The sequence below is a fragment of the Pan paniscus genome, chromosome 9, assembly GCF_029289425.2.
Source record: "Pan paniscus chromosome 9, NHGRI_mPanPan1-v2.0_pri, whole genome shotgun sequence".
In the NCBI taxonomy this organism is placed as follows: Eukaryota; Metazoa; Chordata; class Mammalia; order Primates; family Hominidae; genus Pan; species Pan paniscus.
Window position 1 is genome coordinate 6,309,029 of NC_073258.2, and position 21,016 is coordinate 6,330,044.

At 42.9% G+C, this 21,016-nt stretch overlaps 1 protein-coding gene across 8 annotated transcripts in view; it reads left to right on the forward strand.

The window, feature by feature from the left end:
- Positions 1-21,016, forward strand: part of STIM1 (stromal interaction molecule 1) — a 231,916-nt gene that overhangs the window by 192,409 nt on the left and 18,491 nt on the right. For all 8 annotated transcript variants that reach the window (XM_055094020.3, XM_055094017.2, XM_063608068.1 and 5 more), the window contains 4 exons: positions 1,714-1,825; positions 5,487-5,602; positions 16,295-16,472; positions 20,799-20,976. In XM_055094020.3, coding sequence (XP_054949995.1) covers positions 1,714-1,825; positions 5,487-5,602; positions 16,295-16,472; positions 20,799-20,976 — 584 coding nt within the window. The remainder of the gene's footprint in view (positions 1-1,713; positions 1,826-5,486; positions 5,603-16,294; positions 16,473-20,798; positions 20,977-21,016) is intronic.

A 21,016-nucleotide genomic window follows, 5' to 3' on the forward strand; every position in this document is an offset into this window, starting at 1 on the left:
GGCTGGTCTTGAATTCTGGAGTTCAAGCAGTCTCCTGCCTTAGCCTCTCAAAGTGCTGGAATTACAGATGTGAGCTACCATGCCCGGCCTATATTAAATTATCTTGACCAGTGCTGTCTAACAGAACTTTCTACAATGATGGAAATGTTGTATAGTTTATGCTGTCCAATATGGTAGGCACTAGCCACATCTAGCTATTGGGCACTTGAAGTGTGGCTAGTGCCATCGAGGAACTGAATTCTTAATTTATTTAATTTTAATAAATTTAAATTTAAATTGCCACTTTGGCTACTGGCTACTACTGCTTGGACAGTGCAGCTCTGAATAACATCAAATAAGAGAATGGCTATAAAGTGCCCAGTGTGCTCTATACTAAGCACACAGTAGATGTGAGAGGAGGAGAGGTCTATAGATTCTGTCCTGAAAAGGGTTGGGCCTCACCTAACTGGCCAGAGCAACCTGAGTTAGGCTTATCCCAGGACAATACTAGTAGCTATCTTAGCATGGTATTCAAGACTCTTTGTGACACGGCTTCAACCTTCTTCTGCCACTACCTGCCATATATTCTATATTCTAGACCAGGGGTCCCCAACCCCTGGGCCACGGACCTGTGTCAGTCCATGGCCCGTTAGGGACTGGGCTGCACAGCAGGAGATGAGTGGTGGGTGAGGGAGTATTACTGCCTGAACTCCACCTTTTGTCAGATCAGCAGTGGCATTAGATCCTCATAGGAGTGCGAACCCTATTAGGAACTGCACATGTGAGGGATCTAGGTTACGTGCTTCTTATGAGAATCTAACTGATGCCTGATGATCTAGGTGGAACAGTTTCATGCTGAAACCATCTCCCTGCCCAGGTCCGTGGAATAATCCTCTTCCATGAAACCAGTCCCTCATGCCAAAAAGGTTGGGGACTGCTGTTTCACACACATCAAATTTCACATCTTTTCTTTTGCACCTGTCTTCATTCTGTATTGAGTGCCCTCCTCTCCCCACACCCATGAAATATTTGAGATAAGCTTCTACTAATCCTTTATGTTGCAATACATCATCTTCTCTGAGGCTGTCCCTGAAGCCTTAGGCAGTTATTTCCTTTCTTCTCTGTGCCGTATGTATTTTTCTCATCAGAATCTGTGCTTCACTCATGCTGTTTAGCTTTTGATCTCTTCCACTGGATTGGGAACTAACTTCCTCCAGGCTTGGCACTAAGTAGTTCCCTTATGAATGCTCAGTTGAATAGCTGGATGAATGGATGGATGGATAATTGATTCTCAACCCTGGTCACAACAGTTTAAAAATATTCCAAAATCAAATTTATTGAGTTATAATTTACATAAAAGAAGATACACCTATTTTAAATGTACAGTTTGACGCATTTTGACAGATGTTATCATTTGTATAACCACCACCACATTCAAGATATAGAATATATCCATCACCTTATAATGATGCATTTGTGATTTTTTCCCAGTCAGTCCCCATCTCCCTTCCTGGCTCCAGCTAACCATTGATCTGCTTTCTATCACTATAGATTTGTCTTTTCTAGGATTTCATATAAATAGACTCACAGTGTATACTCCTTTCATACTTAGTATTTTGTGGGACAGATAGATATTAAACACACAAATGTGGTAAATATTAAGGTCAGTATGACAATAAATGCAAGCAGTGCTTGGCATTCTAGAGTCATGGCTTTGCTTGTCTCTTTTCACAGTATACAATTGGACCGTGGATGAGGTGGTACAGTGGCTGATCACATATGTGGAGCTGCCTCAGTATGAGGAGACCTTCCGGAAGCTGCAGCTCAGTGGCCATGCCATGCCAAGGTCAGGAGGGGACTGGGTTTTTCTCTGTTGAGGGTATGGGGAATGGGCTGGAGTGGGCCTGCCTTCAGATTGCTCTGGCCAGTTAAGTGAGGTTCTGCCTTTTTCAGGGCAGCATCTATAGATCTTGCCTCTTCTCACATCTGTTGTGCACTTGCTATAAAGTATGATGGGCGCTTTGTATCCACTCTCTTCTTTAATATTCCTGTCAGTCCTGGGAATAGTACTGATAGCTGCCATTTACTGAGTGCTTAGTACATGCCAGGCATTCTACTCAACACTGTATACAGTATCTCATTTAATTCTTACATCAGTCCTGTAAGGTGGGTATTATTGTATATAGATGATGAAACTGGTTAAGTAACTTATCCAAGGTCACAAACATGACTGGTTAGGGGCAAAACTGAGATTTGAATCTTGGTATACATCAAACCCTGTTGGTGTTTCTTTCTTTTTTCTTTTTTTTCTTTTTCCTGTGCCCTGAGCAGCTGCCTCTTTTATCACCCGGGAGCCTCAGGGCTCTTGTAGCCTCCCCTGGGTTATCCATATACAGCTTATTTATAATAAAAATGGTACAGAGGAGAGGCTGATTGCCATTGGCCCCAGCCTCATCTCTGGGATGACTCCAACAGCTGTTGTTTCATAACTCTTTGCCTACTTTACACGCTGAATATGCTAGGGCTTGGGCTGGGAGTGGGAAGGGGATGGAGTACTGCTCGGACTTCTTGTTATGTCAAACTAGTGCCATATGCCATTCAGTCATTAATCCATTTACTTATTCATCCAACAAATATTTACTGGGTACCTGCTCTGTGCCAAGCACTTGTGCTGGGTGCTAGGGATAAAGATGACAACAAGCTGTCCTTGCCCTCAAAGGGCTTACTATCTGGTAAGTGCTGATTATGTATAATCTGTCATCTTATTATGTAGGTGCATCTGGTTTTGAGCTTCAGCAAAGGGGAAAGGGGAAGGTGAAGCTGTTGGAATGCCCACACTTTGCAGTCTCCAGCCACAGAGCTACTGAGCACTGCTGTCCAGGCCTAGCTGAGCTGGCTGTTCCCTCCTCTGCTGCCTGCAGCCTCTTCTTCACAGCTTCTCCCTACTCTGGAGAGAGTAATAATCTTAATGTTTGTACCTCCCTTTATAGAGTGCTTTCCTACATATTATTTCAGTTGATTCTCACAACTCTGGGAGGAAGAGTATCCCAACCTTTGGGTGAACAAACTGAATCTCAAATATTTTATAATTTATCCAAGCTGGTAAGTGGCAGAGCTGGGATTTGAACCCAGGTCTGTCTTGTTCTAAATGCCCTGCTTTTTTTCACTGCATCTTCCTCTTGTGCCATGTGGTTAAAGGTAGGCTTCCTTTCAATATTCAGTTTAGTTCTATTTTACAAAACTTCACTAAGCACCTACCATGTGCCATACTCTCTGGTGGGCCCAGAGGACAAAAAGATGTATTAGACCTGACCCCTGACTTGAGGAACTCCATGTTTAATGGAAAAGTAGATGACTGACCACTAAGATCCAGGATTTAGGTTTCTTTCTTGCTACCCATAGAAATAGCAATATTGCCTTGTGGATCCCTGGACCATTTTCCTCATGGGGGGATATCTTTGGCTTGGATTAAAACTGCAAAGCATAGGATAAGAAGTCAGTTCTCAGGTCATTGGTTCACTTAGCTTTTTTGTGGCTAGAATTACAGCCACGACCAGGTCCAGCCAGGCTGGGCACAGGTGTAGGGGATGTCAAGCTGTGGCACCTTAGTGACAGCAGGAAGCATGGGGCCTTCAGTGCTTGGGGTGAAGTGAGGGTGGTTCTAGGCCCATCACTAGCTCACATGGTATAATGAGAATAATCTAGCAGATTTGAGTTCATTCTCTGGCTTTGCCACTTACTTGTGTGTGACTTTGGGCAAGTTACTCAACTCTAAGTCTCCATTTTCTTATCTAGAAAGTCACACTAGGCCGGGTGCAGTGGCTCACACCTGTAATCCCAGCACTTTGGGAGGCCAAGGTGGGTGGATCAGGAGGTCAGGAGATCGAGACTATCCTGGCTAACATGGTGAAACCCCGTCTCTACTAAAAATACAAAAAATTAGCCAGGCGTGGTGGCAGGTGCCTGTAGTCCCAGCTACTCGGGAGGCTGAGGCAGGAGAATGGCGTGAACCCGGGAGGTGGAGCTTGCAGTGAGCTGAGATCGTGCCACTGCACTCCAGCCTAAGCGACAGAGCGAGACTCCGTCTCAAAAAAAAAAAAAAAAAAAAAAAAGAAAGTGACACTAATAATGGAACTGAGTTCTTAAGATTGTTTGTGAGGACTGAATGAGGTATTGTATGTAAAGTATCACAACAGTAGCAGACACACAGTAGTTGCTCAGTCAATGTTAACTCCTTTCTCATTTCTTTCATTGCTTACAAGTAGATAGCATTCCAGTTCATAGGTTTCTTTGAGAAATAGACTCTAGAAAAGATGACAATGTTTATTCTCATTAGTCAGACGAACTGCAGCACAAGTGTTTCAAAGAGGAACCCCAAGAACTCCCAGGCTTGTAGGAAGCATCTGATTTTACATAAGTTTGCACAGTAGGAAACTGAGGTCCTTGGGGAGGAACAAAGCAACTTATGATCAGACAAATGAGTCACTAGTAGAGCTGAAATGAGAAGCCAGACCTCCTGACCACTCCCACACCCCATCACAGTGCCTCACTGCATCTCTTACTGGTGGGCTTGATTGCTTTCCAAGGCCAGAGAAGGAAGTAGCTGTTCCTGTATGCTCAGGCAAGAGTATAAATCACACTGTGACGTCAGAAGCTTCTTTTCTAGCTGGGGAAATAAAGCTATGCATCAGAAAAGAGCACCAATCTTATAGAGTAGTATAGAATTAAGTGCTTACTTGTGGGACCTAGACCAGTGGTTTTCAACCTTTCATATCTTTTACCCCCCTCCTCTTATATCCACTGTGTTCCAGCAGAAGAGAAACAAAGTTCCATTTTTCCTAGGTCATTTTCTTGTTCACAGGCTTTCTCTTATTAAAGTTATCGCTGACAGTATGGGTGGAGGTCATAAAAAATTACAGTAATTTTATTGGAGGTAACTTGTATTGCAGTGACTCAAATACAAGCTAACAGGACTAATTCCATTTTTGTCATCAGTGGTTAATTAAAATTTTTTTTCCTTTTCTATATTTCATGTCAATAGCACATCAGCAGGTTTATATATAATGACAGTGAGTTTAGATTAGGATCATTACTAAGTCCCAGAATCACTGGGCCATATGACATGACAGTTGGACCTGGGCTGCACAGGAAATGCATTTATAAATGGTAGGAGGTGGGCAAAACATGTAGAGGATAAACCCTGGAAGGAGAAGCACAACAGAAAATTTAGTTGGGTGTGGGAATGGTCACAGACAGGTAATCCTTAGAGGATAGGGTGCTTAGAAGTTGGTGGATATGGGGGGAGGGCTGAACAAATTCTTGGTAAATGTTATGTGTCTCTCCATATACCCTGTTGAGACCCAACTGGTATAGACTCTGTGTTCTAGAGTGCAGAGGGGAGCAATCACCAAGAGCTAGAAGTGTTCCTGAGGGAGGCGGGTAATCCTACCAGGATCCTTCCTGGCTTTACTGGGAGGGATCTGATCTGCTACTCTTTGCCTCAACAGGCTGGCTGTCACCAACACCACCATGACAGGGACTGTGCTGAAGATGACAGACCGGAGTCATCGGCAGAAGCTGCAGCTGAAGGCCCTGGATACAGTGCTCTTTGGGCCTCCTCTCTGTGAGTCTTGTGTTGAGAAGGGCTACTGCTGTGCCATGGAAACCAAAGCTGTTGTTCTGGATAGGCTAAGGCTAAGGCTCTGGGTCTCCTAGGCACACCTGCAAGATAGCATCTATACCATTTCCACTGGTATTAAGGTATGAAAGAGTCTTACATTTTAGTCCAGACATGTAGCAACATGCATTCATTAAATACTTTAAGGAAATATATGCATTGTGCCAGTGCTGTGCTGGACCCTGTAGGAAGACCTGGAATGAATCATGTTCTGCCCTGAAGGGATAACATGAGTGTTCTGTAGAGGTACACAGTACTTCTGAGGCCCAGATGAGGGCTAGTGAAGGTATCCTATAGACAAGGTGACATGTTACCTCTGCCTTTAAGGGTGGATAGAGCTTTATTCTATGGAGGTGGCAGAATAGGACATTCTAGGCAGAGTAAACAACCTGAGCAAGAGTACAAAAGCTAAAATATGAAAAGTATGCTCAGGGATAGAAGTAACCCCCTATGGGCTGAAAGCTTTTTACCTGTTACCTACTTCTATATTTCATTTCAATAGCGTATCAGCAGGTTTATATATATATATAATGACAGTGGGTTATTGTAGACATGTAGAGTGCATGAACTGATTAATGAACATCTTTGTATTATTGAATGACCAAGGAGGACTAAGTGGGTTTTCACTGAAGCAGTAGACACACTCAGGCCTAAGAAAGGGTGGTCTCTTCAGCCAGGGTCTAGTTGAGAGAATTAGGTTGTTCAGTCTCTATGGATCTATGTGGTAGGAACGGCCAGCCTGCCATCCTTTTTCTAATTCTAAGTGAACCAAGGGGGAGCAAAAAGTAGTGAGATTTCTTGGAAAACTATTTTCAACCAAACAGGCTCTTAGGGCCCACTTCCTGCCCTTTGGGAATGGCTGGCCTCGATTTAGGGTGCCAGCAGGAGAATGCTATTGAACCAGGAAACAGTCCAGAGAAGCAGCTGGCAGGCAAGGTCAGAGGCCATATAACATTTCCCTGTCTGTGAATATGGCTTGGCTAATGTGCAAGTTGATGTCTCAATACAAGTGGATCCATACTTTTTGAAAGTATGAAACAGAGCAACCTGGGAGAAGACTAATGTTTCCACTTCCTTTGCCACCTTTTTTTGGGGGGAGTGGAGGGTTCTAGGACACATTTTACTCACCTTCATTGGTAGGTTTTGAATAACGACACAGTGAATGGTTCTACTCTTTATGTAAGGCGTAGTCTCTGTATTGAGCAATGGCCTTCCAGTCATTCACTAACCTTTATTGAGCACATTCTATGTACCAGCATAAACGGCAGGGTCCCTGCTCTCCAGTACTTCTATCTAAATGGAGATAGCTATGTCAACAAATATAGTAAAGTGTCAACAAATATAGTAAGTGTTATAGCTATTATGTAAGTCTTTCCAGAGTTCAACTGGGGGCACAAACTAGGGAGGAGTTTCCTATTGGAGTCCAGGGAAACTTTATGGAGAAAGTAATTCTTGAGCTGAGTCTTGAAAGATGAGAAGTGGCCTTATTAAACTCTCCCTATGTTAACAGCTTACACATCTCTTTGTATACACCAACAAGGACACTTATACCCAACTATCAAAGCTAGGCTACTTTTGCAGGGGTTCTCCTCTGTCACCACCATGCAAGGGGAAGCTTTCAGCAGCCTGAAAGTCTTCCTTAGCCTTGTAATATACATTATCAAGCTTTATCTGTATCAAAATCAGATTTATCATGTCTGAAAGGGTACAGTAGAAACTGCAGGTTAAAGCAGTCAAGGATTTTATCTGAAAAAATCAGCTAGCATGGGAACCAGAATGCTGGGGACATGGTACTGGGTCCAGGATATCAGAACCAACAAGAGGGGCCCTGGTGGAGCAGGTTGGACTGATACCAGGACAGGGCTATTCTTCTCTTAGGCTTATTGCATGTAGCCCATGTGCTGCATGTGATCTAACTTAAGGAAGGCCAGAGATCAGCAGGAAAACTATCTTCCTGAGATAGGCAGAACACAGGTACTGAAGCTAAGAATATACTTCACACTGACTGGGATACTTATAATAATAATAGTTTTTAAAAATGGAAAACTTGTGTTGGCGAGGGTATAGAGAAATTGGAACCCTGTATATTGCTGGTGAGAAGGTAAAACGGTTCAGCTACTGTGTAAAATAGTCTGGTGGTTTCTCAGAAATTAGACACAGAGTTACCCTAGAACCTAGCAATTCCACACTTAGGTATATATGCAAAGAATTGAAGACAAGTACTCAAACAAGTACATGTACATGCATTTTCATAGCAGCACATGTCACAAGAGCCAAAAAATAAAACAACCCAACTGTCTATTAATAGATGAATAGATAAATACATTGTGGTGCAATGGAATATTATTCACCTATAAATGGAATGAAGTTCTGATACATGCTACAATGTGGATGAACCTGGAAAACATTATGCTAAATGAAAGAAGCCAGACACAAAAGATCACATATTATATGATTCTGTTAATATGAAATGATTAGAATAGATAAATCCACAGAGACAGAATGTAGACTAATGGCTGGCAGGGGTTGGTGGGAAGAGGGAATGGGGAGAAACCACTTACTGGGTAAAAAATTTTACTGTAGAGTGATAGAAATATTTTGGAACTAGATAGAGGTAGTGGTTGCATAACATCATGAATGTACTATATGCCACTGAATTGCTTAGTTTAAAATGGTTACTTTTATATTATGTGAATTTTACCTCAAATTATTTTTTAAAAAGCATATACAACAAAAGAAAGAATAGATAAATTGGACTTCACCAAAATAAAAAAGTTTTATACTTCAAAGAATGTACCAAGAAAGTGAAAAGACAACCCACAAAATGGAGAAAGTATTTGGCAAACAAACAAACATTTTTCTGACAAGGCTCTACTATCCAGAATACATAAAAAATTCTTGCTAGGTACGGTGGCTCATGCCAGTAATCCCAGCACTTTGGGAGGCTGAGGTGGGCAGATCACCTGAGGACAGGAGTTTGAGAACAGCCAGGCCAACATGGCAAAACCCTGTCTCTACTAAAAAAATACAAAAATTAGCCGGGTGTGGTGGCACATGCCTGTAATCCTAGCTACTCAGGAGGTTGAGGCATAAGAATTGCCGAAACCTGGGAGGCAGAGGTTGCAGTGAGCCAAGATCGTGCCACTGCACTCCAGCCTGGGTGACAGGGTGAGACCCTCTCTCAAAACAAACAAACAAACAAAAAATGGAGAAAGGATTTGAACATATTATTTATATAGTCCACAGTTCAATGGCCAATATACACCTGAAACAATGCTCAACATCATTATCAGGGCAATGCAAATCAAAACTACAATGAGGTAACACTTTTTACCCACTAGGATATAATAAAAAAGACAGTAACAAGTGTTGGTGAGGATGTGTTGAAATTAGAATAATAGCCAAAAAGTGGAAACAACTCAAGTGTCTGTCAGTTGATGAATGGAAAAAAAATGGTATATACATACAATAGAATATTAATCAGCCACTAAAAGGAATGAAGTACTGATATATGCTACAATGTGGATGAACCTTGAAAACATGCCAAGTAAAAGAAGCCAGTCACAACAGGCCACATATTATATAATTTTGTGATTTCACTTATATAAAATGCCCAGAACACACAAATCCATAGAGACAGAAAATAGATTAGTGGTTTCTGGGGCTGGGGGTGGGGGCAGTGGGAAATAGGAAGTGACTGCTAATAGATATGGCATTTCTTTTTGGGGTAATGATAATATTCTAACATTAATTTTGCCAGTGGTTGCACAACCTTGTGAATATACTACAATCATTGAATTGCCCATTTTAAGAGAGAGACTTAGAATTTTAGGGTCTGTGAATTATATCTTAATAATAATAATAAATATATACATGCATACCTTGTTTTATTGTGCTTTGCCTTATTGCACTTTGCAGATAATTGCATTTTTTACAAGTTGAAGGTTTGTGGCAATCCTGTGTTGATCAAGCTGTTGGTACCATATTTCCAAAAGCATGTGCTCACTTTTGAGTCTCTGTGTCGGAATTTTTAAGCAATAAGTTATTTTTAAATTAAGGCACGCACACTGTATTTTTAGACATAATGCTATTATACACTTAATAGACTACAGTATAGTGTAAACATAACTTTTATCACTGGGAAACTAAAAAATTTTTGTGACTCACTTTATTGCTATATTAGCTTTATTGCAGTGGCCTCAAACTGAACTTGCAGTGTATCCGAGGTATGCCTGAACAGCTTTTTTTGTAGCTCCTGGATTTTTATTCAGACAACTTGTTTGAAGTTTGGGGAAGAACCCTGTATTGGCAGGTGACCTTGGTCCCTTTTTAAAATTGCCACTCACTGTGTGACCTTGGGTAGTCCCTTTTCTCAGGTGTGTTTTATGATGTGTGACCTTGGGTAGTCCCTTTTCTCAGGTGTGTTTTATGATTTGTATCATGAGATCCCTCCCTACAGTTCCTTTCAGCTGTGACGTTTTATGATTTTTGGGAGGCACTTCTTCCTCAATAAGGGTTCTGTGTAAAAGACAGGAGGTCTGTTCCTTCCTGGTGTCCGCATCCTGTATTTTTAGGACTTCTGTGCTTGGTCCTTGCCTTATTAAGTGAGCTTTGGCAATTCAGTTCTGCCTAGATTTGGGTTTCCTTATCTGTAAAATGGGTTTGTTCATTAAAGGTTCTTACTGGTTCTCTCATTCAAGGATTCTGATAGAGCTGGGTATACTCTTGGAAGCTAAGGTTTTAGAAATCAGCAGCTGTCCTGATGGCAAATATTGTTTTTATATTTTTCTACTGATGCTTGTCAAAGGAAACATTTGAAAATCGCCAGCTGGAATCTGAGGAAAATACTAAGGAGCTCTTTGCCAGGAGACTTCTGAAAGGGGTAGGGACATGCCTGCTGGGTGTTTACAAAAAGTCCCTTCATCTGTGCCCCTCTAGACTTTATTTCCCCTCTGAGCATGGACTAAAAATCCCTATTTCAGTTCTATTCTCGAATACCCATTTGGGAGGCCTATACTGGCTCTGACCTGTATTCTGAACTTAGGACGAGTTCTTAAGGCTGAGTGAGCAGACACTTAGACCTCATCATCAGTCATTTAGCACACAAGCACCCCAGAGAACCTAGACTTGTTACAGCTGTGAGCTATGGCCACCTCACTGAGCTATAATAAAAATTCTGTTATTGGTCTGAGGCTTGACATATCTTCAATTAAAGGTTTGTCATGCAGTAGCCAAGAGGGTCTGCCGAGGGAACAGGTGCCATCTGTTCACAGCAGCCTCAGAACCTGGGAAGAGGGAAGAGGGAAGAGGGATCAGACTGGCTCAGCAGAGGGCCACCTCAAGGTCCATTTTCTGACAGTAGATGGCATGCTCAATCCTCCCCATGTGACCACAGAGTAGCACACTGCCCTTTAGGATCTTTTTCACTCTGCAGAGTTGGCTCTGGGTTTACAGGCCCATCTAGGGCTCGCCAAACAGTACCAGTTTGCAGATGTTAGGTGTGTTTGGAGATGTTAGGAGATGTTATCCATCTTCTACTTCCATTAGAGGAAACAAGATATAATAAAGAGTTCCAGCTTTGAAATCAAGCTGACCAGCTCTATCACTCAGTAGCTTTGTGACCTTGGACACATTTCTAAGGTTCTCTGTGCCCCAATTTGCTCTAAATAAATGGTAGCTACTATTTTTAATTTTTAATGTGTGCCTACAGTGTGCTTAGTCCTGGGCTAGGGGCTAGCATGCCCTTTGTGCTTTCAGCAGGAATATTGAGAAAAGTGCAGGGAGGCCTACAGAATAATTGTTGCGGGTCAGGGGCAGTTGGAGATAGGAAAAGAAAAGACTATGCCTCATCTTCCTTCTTCATTGGCTCAGAAAATAGGGGAAAGTCCCCAGTGAGCAGGAGTGGTTGCTTTTCTGGCAAAGCTCACTCTGATCTCTGTACCTGCATCCTTACCCCCTCTCTCTTTTCTGTTATGCTCCAATTTGCCCTTCAAGCTTTCTCCAGGATGTTTTTCCATCCTTTTACAGGCATGCTCAACTCTTTCCTCTTATTCTCCTGTAGGAACCCACAGCCCTTTGTACTTCTTCTTTTTTTTTTTTTTTGATAACAATATGTCTCTCTGCCTTTTATCCTTTAAACTGGGAACTCCTTGATGAAAGAATTTTGTTTATCTGTCATCAGCACCCAGCTTAAGATCTAGCCAGAATTAAGTGCTGGGAGATGTGTGCTAGAAGTTATATGGAAGGAGGCTGGGCCTCTCCAGACTACAGAAGTGAGGGGATTTGGGAGAAGAATCTGGCCCAGCTTGGTTTTGGGGAGAAATGCTATCTATGGAGTACCTGAATAGCTGAGGCATTTAAAGCATTTGTTGGGCTATAACTAGAAGGGAGGGGGGCCCATGAGTAGCTCTTACACGTTAAACAGACATCCCAGCACAGAAGGCTGTGTAAATGACAAAAGAAATTCCTACTACATATTTTGGCAGTGAGGGATGAATATCTATATCTGCCAGGGTATTGTGTGAAGTGGACAGGGTGGAGAGAATAGATTGGGAGAAGGGATTCCAGAAGGTGATAATGATTGGATGCTCACTTTCTCAGTGCTAACTTGTACCCTGAAAATTCTTATTATTACCCCTGACTTTGTTAACATCTCACTATCTCATTTTTTTACAACCACTTCCCTTGTCTCAGGCCTGATGGTGTTAATAGTTGACCTCATTTTGCTAAAATCTAATTGCAACACACAGACTGGGAATTCTGCCATCCTCTGGTTCCCCCAGTCCCAGCCAGCTTCCCTGGGTTAGCTCTGTTCACCTAGCCAGCCACATCTGTTCTCCTGAAACCTCCATGGTTACTCGGCCCTGGCTATGGTTACTGAGTGCAAGGTAGATTCTGAGAGCTGAGTTTGTGTAGGGGTTGTGCGATGCAGCTGGCCATGCTCTTTTTGTCTCCAGGAGCTGGCATTTGCCCTCTACATGCACTTTGTATTGTAGCTCCCTTTCCATCTAAAACATCCCTGCATTCTCCCCTTTTCTCCCTTTTCTGCCTTTGCTAAAATACCTGTTCTGGTCAGACCCTGTGCTAAGAGTATGGGGCTACAGAGATATAAATAAACCTTGTGCCCTGGCCCTGAGGAACTCACAGACTACCAGATGGTGACTGACATGGAAGTTGAAAAATAGGCTGGGCGCAGTGACTCTCTCCTGTAATTCCACTTTGGGAGGCTGAGGTAGGAGGATCTCTTGAGGCTAGGAACTCAAGACTAGCCTGGGCAACATAGCAAGACCTCCATCTCTAAAAAAGAAAAAAAAAAGTTGAAAAACACACAAGACAGTCCCTGAGAAATAAAGAGATAACCTATGTTTACCTGTCCAAAGAATGGGTTGATCTTAGCTCACAGGAGATGGAATGGAAGGCTTTGTGGGCAATGGTAGGGAGAAGACAGTAGGAATTGAAGAATGGGAATGGGATTATAATGGGAAGAAGCAGGTTATTAGTAAGGCATAGATTAGACTCTTGATTTGCCTATTCTCTCCTCTTTTTCTACACAGTGATTCATAGACTCACTTAGTGGTGTGGGGTACAGCCTAGGGCTCTGCGGGAGGGACCCGACAATTCTTACATCTACTGCTTCAGCTCCTTCTTCTTTCTCAAACTCCACATCTATATTCTTAATTATCTCCTGGCATGTCCATCTGAGTATCTCCAAGACACCTCAAAGTGCTGTCATTTACACCTACACATTCGATCTCGTTAGTAACCACACATTCTATCTCTGTAGTAACTCTAATGCATTTTACAGCTGAGGAAGCTGAGGTCTAGATAGGGGAAGTGAATTATATAACAAATTGGGGCAGAGGCAAACATAGAACCAGGCTTCCTAACACATAGTGTGGGATGCCTCCCTTGGTAGCACAAGAATTTCTCTACACGGACCCTTGTGTTTAATTTTAAGGCCTGGTTATTTGGCCTTTGGGTATTCACTGCCCTGATGGCAATGCCACTATCAGCTTCCAGGATATTGTGTGGGGGAAAACTCAGGCCTTGGAACTCTTAGAGTCAAGAGTTCCAAGAGTCTAGCTTGAGCTAGATCAGGGCCATATTAGACATCTCCATTGTAAGAGATGTTTGCCTGTAACAAACAGAAACAATATTTGCTGCGTGAATATGAAAGTTGTAGTGAGAAAGTGTGGTGTAGCAGAAAGACAATGGGCAAATCTGGATTTAAACCCAGCTCTAGCAAGTTAGTGTCCCTTACAGAGCCTCAGTTTCTTGGTCTACAGAATGGGAATACCAATAACCTATCTTATGTAGTAGTTGTGAGGATAAGAGACGATGAATATAAATGCCTGATGTGTTTTATATTTTCTCTATTTCCCTTCCTTTCTTATACGGATTAAGGGAAGGGAGATATTATCATACTTGAAGCTTATCAGTAAAGAATCAATCCTTCCAAGATTTATTGAGTGACTACTGTATGCTGGTTGATGTTATGCTGTGCACTGGCATATATAGGCAAGTGATGATCACTAGGAACCTGAAAGAGTAAATCAACCATGTTAGAATCATCTTCTTTCTATCAAGCTTGGTAGCTCATGGATGTGGCAGGTAGTATTTCCGGACTTTATCTATACATTTGACAAGGCAGAGGGTTGGATAGGATGGATATTTGTATATTTAAGTGGAGTCAAAACTAGTTGAAGGAATCCAGTGGTACTGATAGGTTGAACAGTATTACCTTAGAGGGAGGGAGTGACTGTTAGATCTTATCCTTGGCCTTGGTTATTCAGTATTCTTATTCATGACTTGGATGAGAATATGAAGCTGGGCAAAATAATAGATCTTGTTCCAAATCGAACTGGATAAGGTAGAATAAGAAACCAAATGAAATAACTAGGCTCAATCTGCATACCCACCTTAAGTATTTGAGGTACTGGAAGTGCTCGTTGCATGGAGTCTTGTTTGAACAAGGATACCTTTGACTTTTGGTAAGAATATAAAGGGGATATTGAAGTTGAGAAACCCTAGGAAACCAAGATTAAAAGTCGTTAACAAACAGGGGAGACAAAGAATACCCCAGGCTCTGGTAGTGGCTCTGGAGGAGGCAGGTGTGTTCCAGGAAGAAAGGCAACTCACTGTGCTGCAGAAATAGCTCCCCTTGGAACCTGAAAGACAGGAGAGTGATGGCTTACGTATGGCTAGACTTGTAGCCTGCCTGGAGGCTAGGAGATGGCCACTAGAGGACCCTCAATTTTCTTTCAGAGAGCCTGGAATAAACATATGAAGGACATGGCCACCACCCTGACCTAGTAACCCCCCTCCCGTGGGTGGAAATAGGATGTGTTAATCTGTCTTTGATCCCATCTCATCCCCATGTTCTGCTGCTCAGCCTTTCTGTGAGGAGCTATGATGGTAACTCTTCTTGTCAAACTATGGGCATCAGTATCATATGGTTTCTTTTTCTGGTGTCTTGACCTTCCCTTAACTTGGTGGCTCTACCTGGGTCCTTTTGGATTTCCACTAGCCCCATGTCCTTACTATGTCCAAGGATCATGCCAGTCCTACCTCCTTCTCTGCTGTTTAAGGGCAACTTGCTGTGCACAGAGGGTCATTAGCCCTGGCATAACTCCCTTTTTTCCCTCTTTCTCTGACTCCTACATCCAGGGCTCCTCTGAGCCCACAGCACAACCTAGACAGAGGATGCAGGAGTAGCTGTCTCCTTCTTATAGTGCCCCTTTCAAGTCTTTTGTGCTGTGGCACAGAGCCCAGATCTGGTATACCAGGAACAATGTTAGTTCCAGAAATGCCTCTCTCCTGATTGGCTAAGTTTTTAGGATGTGGCTTTTGCTTTTTATCTTGTGGTGTCATTTCTTGTTTAACATTTAAATTTTGCTCTGGACAATGGGCATTCTTTGAACCCCAGCTGGTGGCTGGGGCCCTCGTGGTTCACTGAATTGCTACCAGGTGTTCTCTGAAAATAGCTCTGCCCCTCAATTTCTGGTAGGTATAATGTCTCATCCATATCAATTTATTGATGCTATCCTGTTCTAGAGTCTCTGGATTTCACAGTAGCCTAGAAATGTTCTCCATAGATTGAGACTTCTGGACCTTTCCCTGATCTGTGCCAAGAATGGCCTGGTAGTCCAGGATACCTAGTTCCTACAGTGACTTCAGTCCTACAGCCAGAACTGAGGCTTCTGGTGACATTGCTTTATATCCTTTATACCAGTCATCTCCATTTACCTACTGTGGAACTTTAGAATTGCTTACCCTGTATGACACAAGCCACTACATCTTGGCATATGGGCTCATCCAGCCTAGAGATGGCTGGGTCATATTGAGAAGGCACTAGTTCTCTCCTCTTCACTGCATCTTAAGAAAGTGTGATTTAATAAGCATCCTGTATTGCTGTAAGGCCTCTCATTTCAAAACAAAGCCTTGGCTAGCAGAGAGATAGACATAGAGCTTACTGTAATAGTGTATGGCAAGTGTGTATCTAAGAAGGGAAACTAATTCCTTCTCAGTGGGAGAGTGTGTCTGTTATGGAAGGCTTCATAGAGGAGGGATGCAGTGGAGTCTGCAAGGCTAAGTGTGCAGTGGGCACCCTAACTCATCATGCCCTCCCCTCTCTGGCAGTGACTCGCCATAATCACCTCAAGGACTTCATGCTGGTGGTGTCTATCGTTATTGGTGTGGGCGGCTGCTGGTTTGCCTATATCCAGAACCGTTACTCCAAGGAGCACATGAAGAAGATGATGAAGGACTTGGAGGGGTTACACCGAGCTGAGCAGAGTCTGCATGACCTTCAGGAAAGGTAAGGCCTGCCCCTTCAGGAAAGGTGAGGCCCTGTCAGTTCTTGGGAACCTCCTATTTCCACCTGGGTGTGAGCCACTTGGCCCCTGAGACCTTGTCAGCACGGCAGCCCAGGCTGCGTCATCCTTCCAAAACTGCATTGCAAGTTTAGGTTGCTGATATTCCAATTGCCCTGGGCAGTTATTCCTCCTGGGGAGAAACTTGTTTCTATCTTTTTTGCCTCTTAGCTTCAGAGGGAGAAATGTGTAGCTGCCAGAGGTCTTGAGCTTCCCATTGCTTGTTATGGGGTCATTCTTCCTTCTGCCTGTCTCTGGACTGCTTCTGCTAACATATAAATAGATGTAATGAACTGTTCTTTACTGTTCCCCAAAGAAACCTCAAAACCTTCCTTCTTACTGTCCTTAGTTCTTTCTTATAAGGAGTCTAAATCTCATAAACACTAACTTGCTGTATAACTTTGGATAAATTTCTTTCCCTCCCAGGACTTATTTCCTCATTGGTAATATGAAGGGATTGACCTGGGAGAATGCTAAACTCTCCTAGGAGAACACTTCCAACTCAGATGGTCTGGGATTCTGTTAAAATAAAATGTGACTTCAAAACTATGGCAGAAGATTTAACTGTGAAAAGAGAGTGCCCATCAGTCAGTCAGTCAGTCCTGACATCTAGGAACCAGTTCTGTGATGGCAGTTATGAGAAATTCACTGGTCCTGAGGAAACAAAACTTACACACCCACAAGAAGCAGCAGTGAGAGCACACTTAATGCAGACTTAGTTCCAGACTCAGCTTATAGGATAAGAATGCTAATGTCTGGAAAGACAAAGAGGTGGATGAGTGGATGTGGGACTCTGAGGAGGTAGCCTTTAAAGATGGGTAGGGAGGTCCTGGGAGGTTGAGTGTATAGGGTGGGGTCAGATCCCTGGAACCTTAAGATGCATGTGGGGAAGTTAGTAGGATGCAGAAGGCAATAGAGAGTCAAATCAGGTTTTTTTGGTTGTTTTGTTTTTGAGAAGAGGAGAGGTCTATTCAAGACTGTCTTTTAGAAAATGATTCTGGAAGCCTAGGGACTCTAGTTGGGAAGTCTTTGCAGGAATTCATGTAAAAGGAAATGAAGTCTTGTCTTTTCATTTATTTCTATTTATTATTATTATTATTATTTTGACTCTGGGTCTTGCTCTGTTGCCCAGGCTGAAGTTCAATAGCATGAACATGGCTCACTGCAGCCTCCACCCCCTGGGCTCAAGAGATCCTCCTGCTTCAGCCTCCTGTGTAGCTGGGTGCATGCCACCATGCCTGGCTAATTTTTTTATTTTTTGTAGAGACAGGGGTCTTGCTGTGTTGCCCAGGCTTTTCCTGAACTCCTGGACTCAAGAGGTCTACCTCAGCCTCCCAAAGTGCTGGGATTACAGGCCTGAGCCACTGTGCCCAGCCATTGTGTTATTTTTAAATGGTAAACACTATTTAATTTGGAGGGATAGGGAAAAGACTTCTTGTGAGCCAGGTATTGTTAAATACTTAAATGCATTATTGCTTTTAATCACTATGGCCCTTTGAAGTAGGTACTATTAGAGTTGGGGAAATGAAGGCTCAGAGAGGGTAAGTGCTTTGTTCAGGGTCATATATCAGTAAGTAGTGAACTAGGAATTTTGACACTCCAGGGTGCTGCCTCTACTGAGGTAGCAGACTTATTGGATTTATTTCCATGGGCTGGGCTTCTAGGGAGCAAGAGGGGTCTGATCTCTAAGCTGATTCCTGGCTACTTTGCTGGGCCCCTTGTTCTTGGGCCCTTTGCCAATTAGGAGCTAACTGCTGCTGTCTGAGCAGTCCCCATACCTCATTTGTTTGAAAAACATGTACTGTTTCCATTCCAAAGGCAAAAGAATCTAGGCAGGAGACATTCCAAGTTTGGGGATAAAACTAAGCTCCCAGCACTCCCTGCTCCCTAAAGCTTCCAGAGCTAAATGACCACTGTGGCACTTAGAAAGAGACAAAGACACCCCTCCCCTTTTCCCCCTAGAGATAGGCTTGCACACATGCACACATATATCCTCCTCTGAGTGTCCAGAGCCCACATGCCACCTGGTTCCTCCTTGTATTAACAGACCTGCAATGCCAGCTTTCACAGAGCTTTATTACAGAGTTCCTGATAATTTATGTGAATAAATGTAATTCTACATATACAGTCCAGTTAGGATTTCATTGAGTTTCAAGATAATTATTTGAGGCAGGCAGGAATTTTGATTCCCAAAACAGGCAAAACTTGCTCATAGTCACACAACTGCTTAGAGCCAGGACTAATTGCAATGCTAATTGTTGTTGCCTTGGAGTGGGGCAGTGCTTAATTGTATACTTATTTGCTCATTTCTACACCCAACAATAATTATTGATCTCCATCTCTAACAGACCTTATTGGAACTATGAAAGGGGGTCAGTCTTGATTCTACTTTAAAGGAGCTCGCTATTATTATAAGGGACAGACATATCATAGTATTGGCTTTTCTCAAGAGGCTGCTTTCATAAAGGACAGTATTTCAGTGAAGAAGTGAATCCTTAATGGTGTAACTTTATATAGTTGGGTCATGGAAGAGTACAGTAAAGGAGGATATTCAGCAAGGGAAGGAGATGGCAGGAAATGGCGCCTCTGATTTGTCTTTACCTATGCATATATCGCCATCTGGTGTTCATTTTCAGGGGGTTCAACTCCCTTTCTCTTCAGGGACCAATTAGGCAGATTACAATTTGCGGGAAGCTTGCAGCCTAACATTTCCTCCTCTTACCTCCTTGCTTGTTCCGTGATGTCTTCTGAAGTCTCCGCCACTGATAGCTCTGGACTTAGAGGTTTTTTTTTTTTTTTTTTTTTTTACAGATTGAGTTCTGTTTGTTTCATCTACTTAATTATCTCAGTGGTCAGTGTTCTCTAGGGGTCCTTCTTGTTCTGTAGTCTATCCTTTCTTTTCTATACCTCAAGTCTAAGCTATATATCTTATCTCTTCTTCACCATCCTTTCTCCTTCCTAATCTGGTCCCCTGGTAACCTGGTGGTTTTTACTTAGAAAGGAAGACCAGACAGTAAAGTCTGTTTTCTCTTCCAAAGGGATTAGCAAACTCTCAGTCTTTGTTCTGGGTGTAGTCCAAGTCTCTCTTTCTTTCCCTGACTCCTTTCAGGCAGAGCTGATTACTCCATCTTTTGGGCGGACCCAAGATCTTATATATATATATATATATATATATATATATATATATATATATCTTTGTATTATAGAATTTGTCACACTGTATAGAGTTATCTGTTTACTTGTCTTTGTTGGAGTAAATCATGAGCTCCTCAGTGGCAGGGAGAGCTTTCTGATTTATTGCCATGTATTTAGGGCTTAGCACAGGGCTTGGCACTTAGTAGGCACTTGAAAGAACTTGGTGAATGAATAGATGAATGAATGAGTGTATTAACATAGATAGCCGTGTGGAGGAAAGAAGTGAAGAAGGGAGAAGGCTTGTTTAGCTGGATGGAAGGTTTTGTCGGTGAACTGAGGGAATGTGTGTGACGGTGCAAGGGTAGACTTACATTATAACTTATGCCCTTGAGATCTTATCCACTAAGGAAGATACTTAGGAAAGGAACTCAGGGCCTGGGGGCAGCAGGGGACTCTCCTGAGTCCTTTGGCATAAATTTAATTTGTTTTGTGCTTCTGGGAACAGAAGCTCAGGAGTCCAAGAGGTCTAGCTCAATAGTTCCTTCCTCATCTTCCTTAATCCACCCCTCTGCTACCACCCCAGTCATTTCTCAGCCATTAGGTTTTCCCTGGATCTTTTTGTCAAGCTTGCAGGGTATTCTACATTCATTGAACTTTCTAGATACCACTACATAAGAGGAATAATTGTGGCATTTGAAGTCACATAGATTGGAATTCTAGCCTCAGTTCTTCCTACAAGTTGCTTTCCCTCTCTAAGACTCCGTATCTGCCTGTCCCAGGCTGATAATGATACCAATATATCATTATCTGCTGGGAGGACAAATGAGAAATACCTTGTAAACTGGTACTTGTTATGATTTTAGTATGAGATAGTTTCGAGGAGGGATTCAGATGCCTGAGAGCCTGGCTTCATAGCCTTGATTACTGGCAGCAAAATGATGGTCAGTGTGTGAATTAGGTAATGACTGTGGTTTCTATGGGCCTTGAGCTAGCTCAGAGCCAGACACACAGCAGAGCAGGGAGAATATATGCTGAGAGTTGGAGCTGTCATTTTCCTCTTTGATGCCATGACTCATGGCATGTTGGCTGGCACCCCCTTGCCTGGCCTCCTCCAGCTCCCTGCATTGCCCCCCCAGGCTGCACAAGGCCCAGGAGGAGCACCGCACAGTGGAGGTGGAGAAGGTCCATCTGGAAAAGAAGCTGCGCGATGAGATCAACCTTGCTAAGCAGGAAGCCCAGCGGCTGAAGGAGCTGCGGGAGGGTACTGAGAATGAGCGGAGCCGCCAAAAGTATGCTGAGGAGGAGTTGGAGCAGGTAGGAGAGTCCACAAATTCCTGGACACCTTGACGGGTGG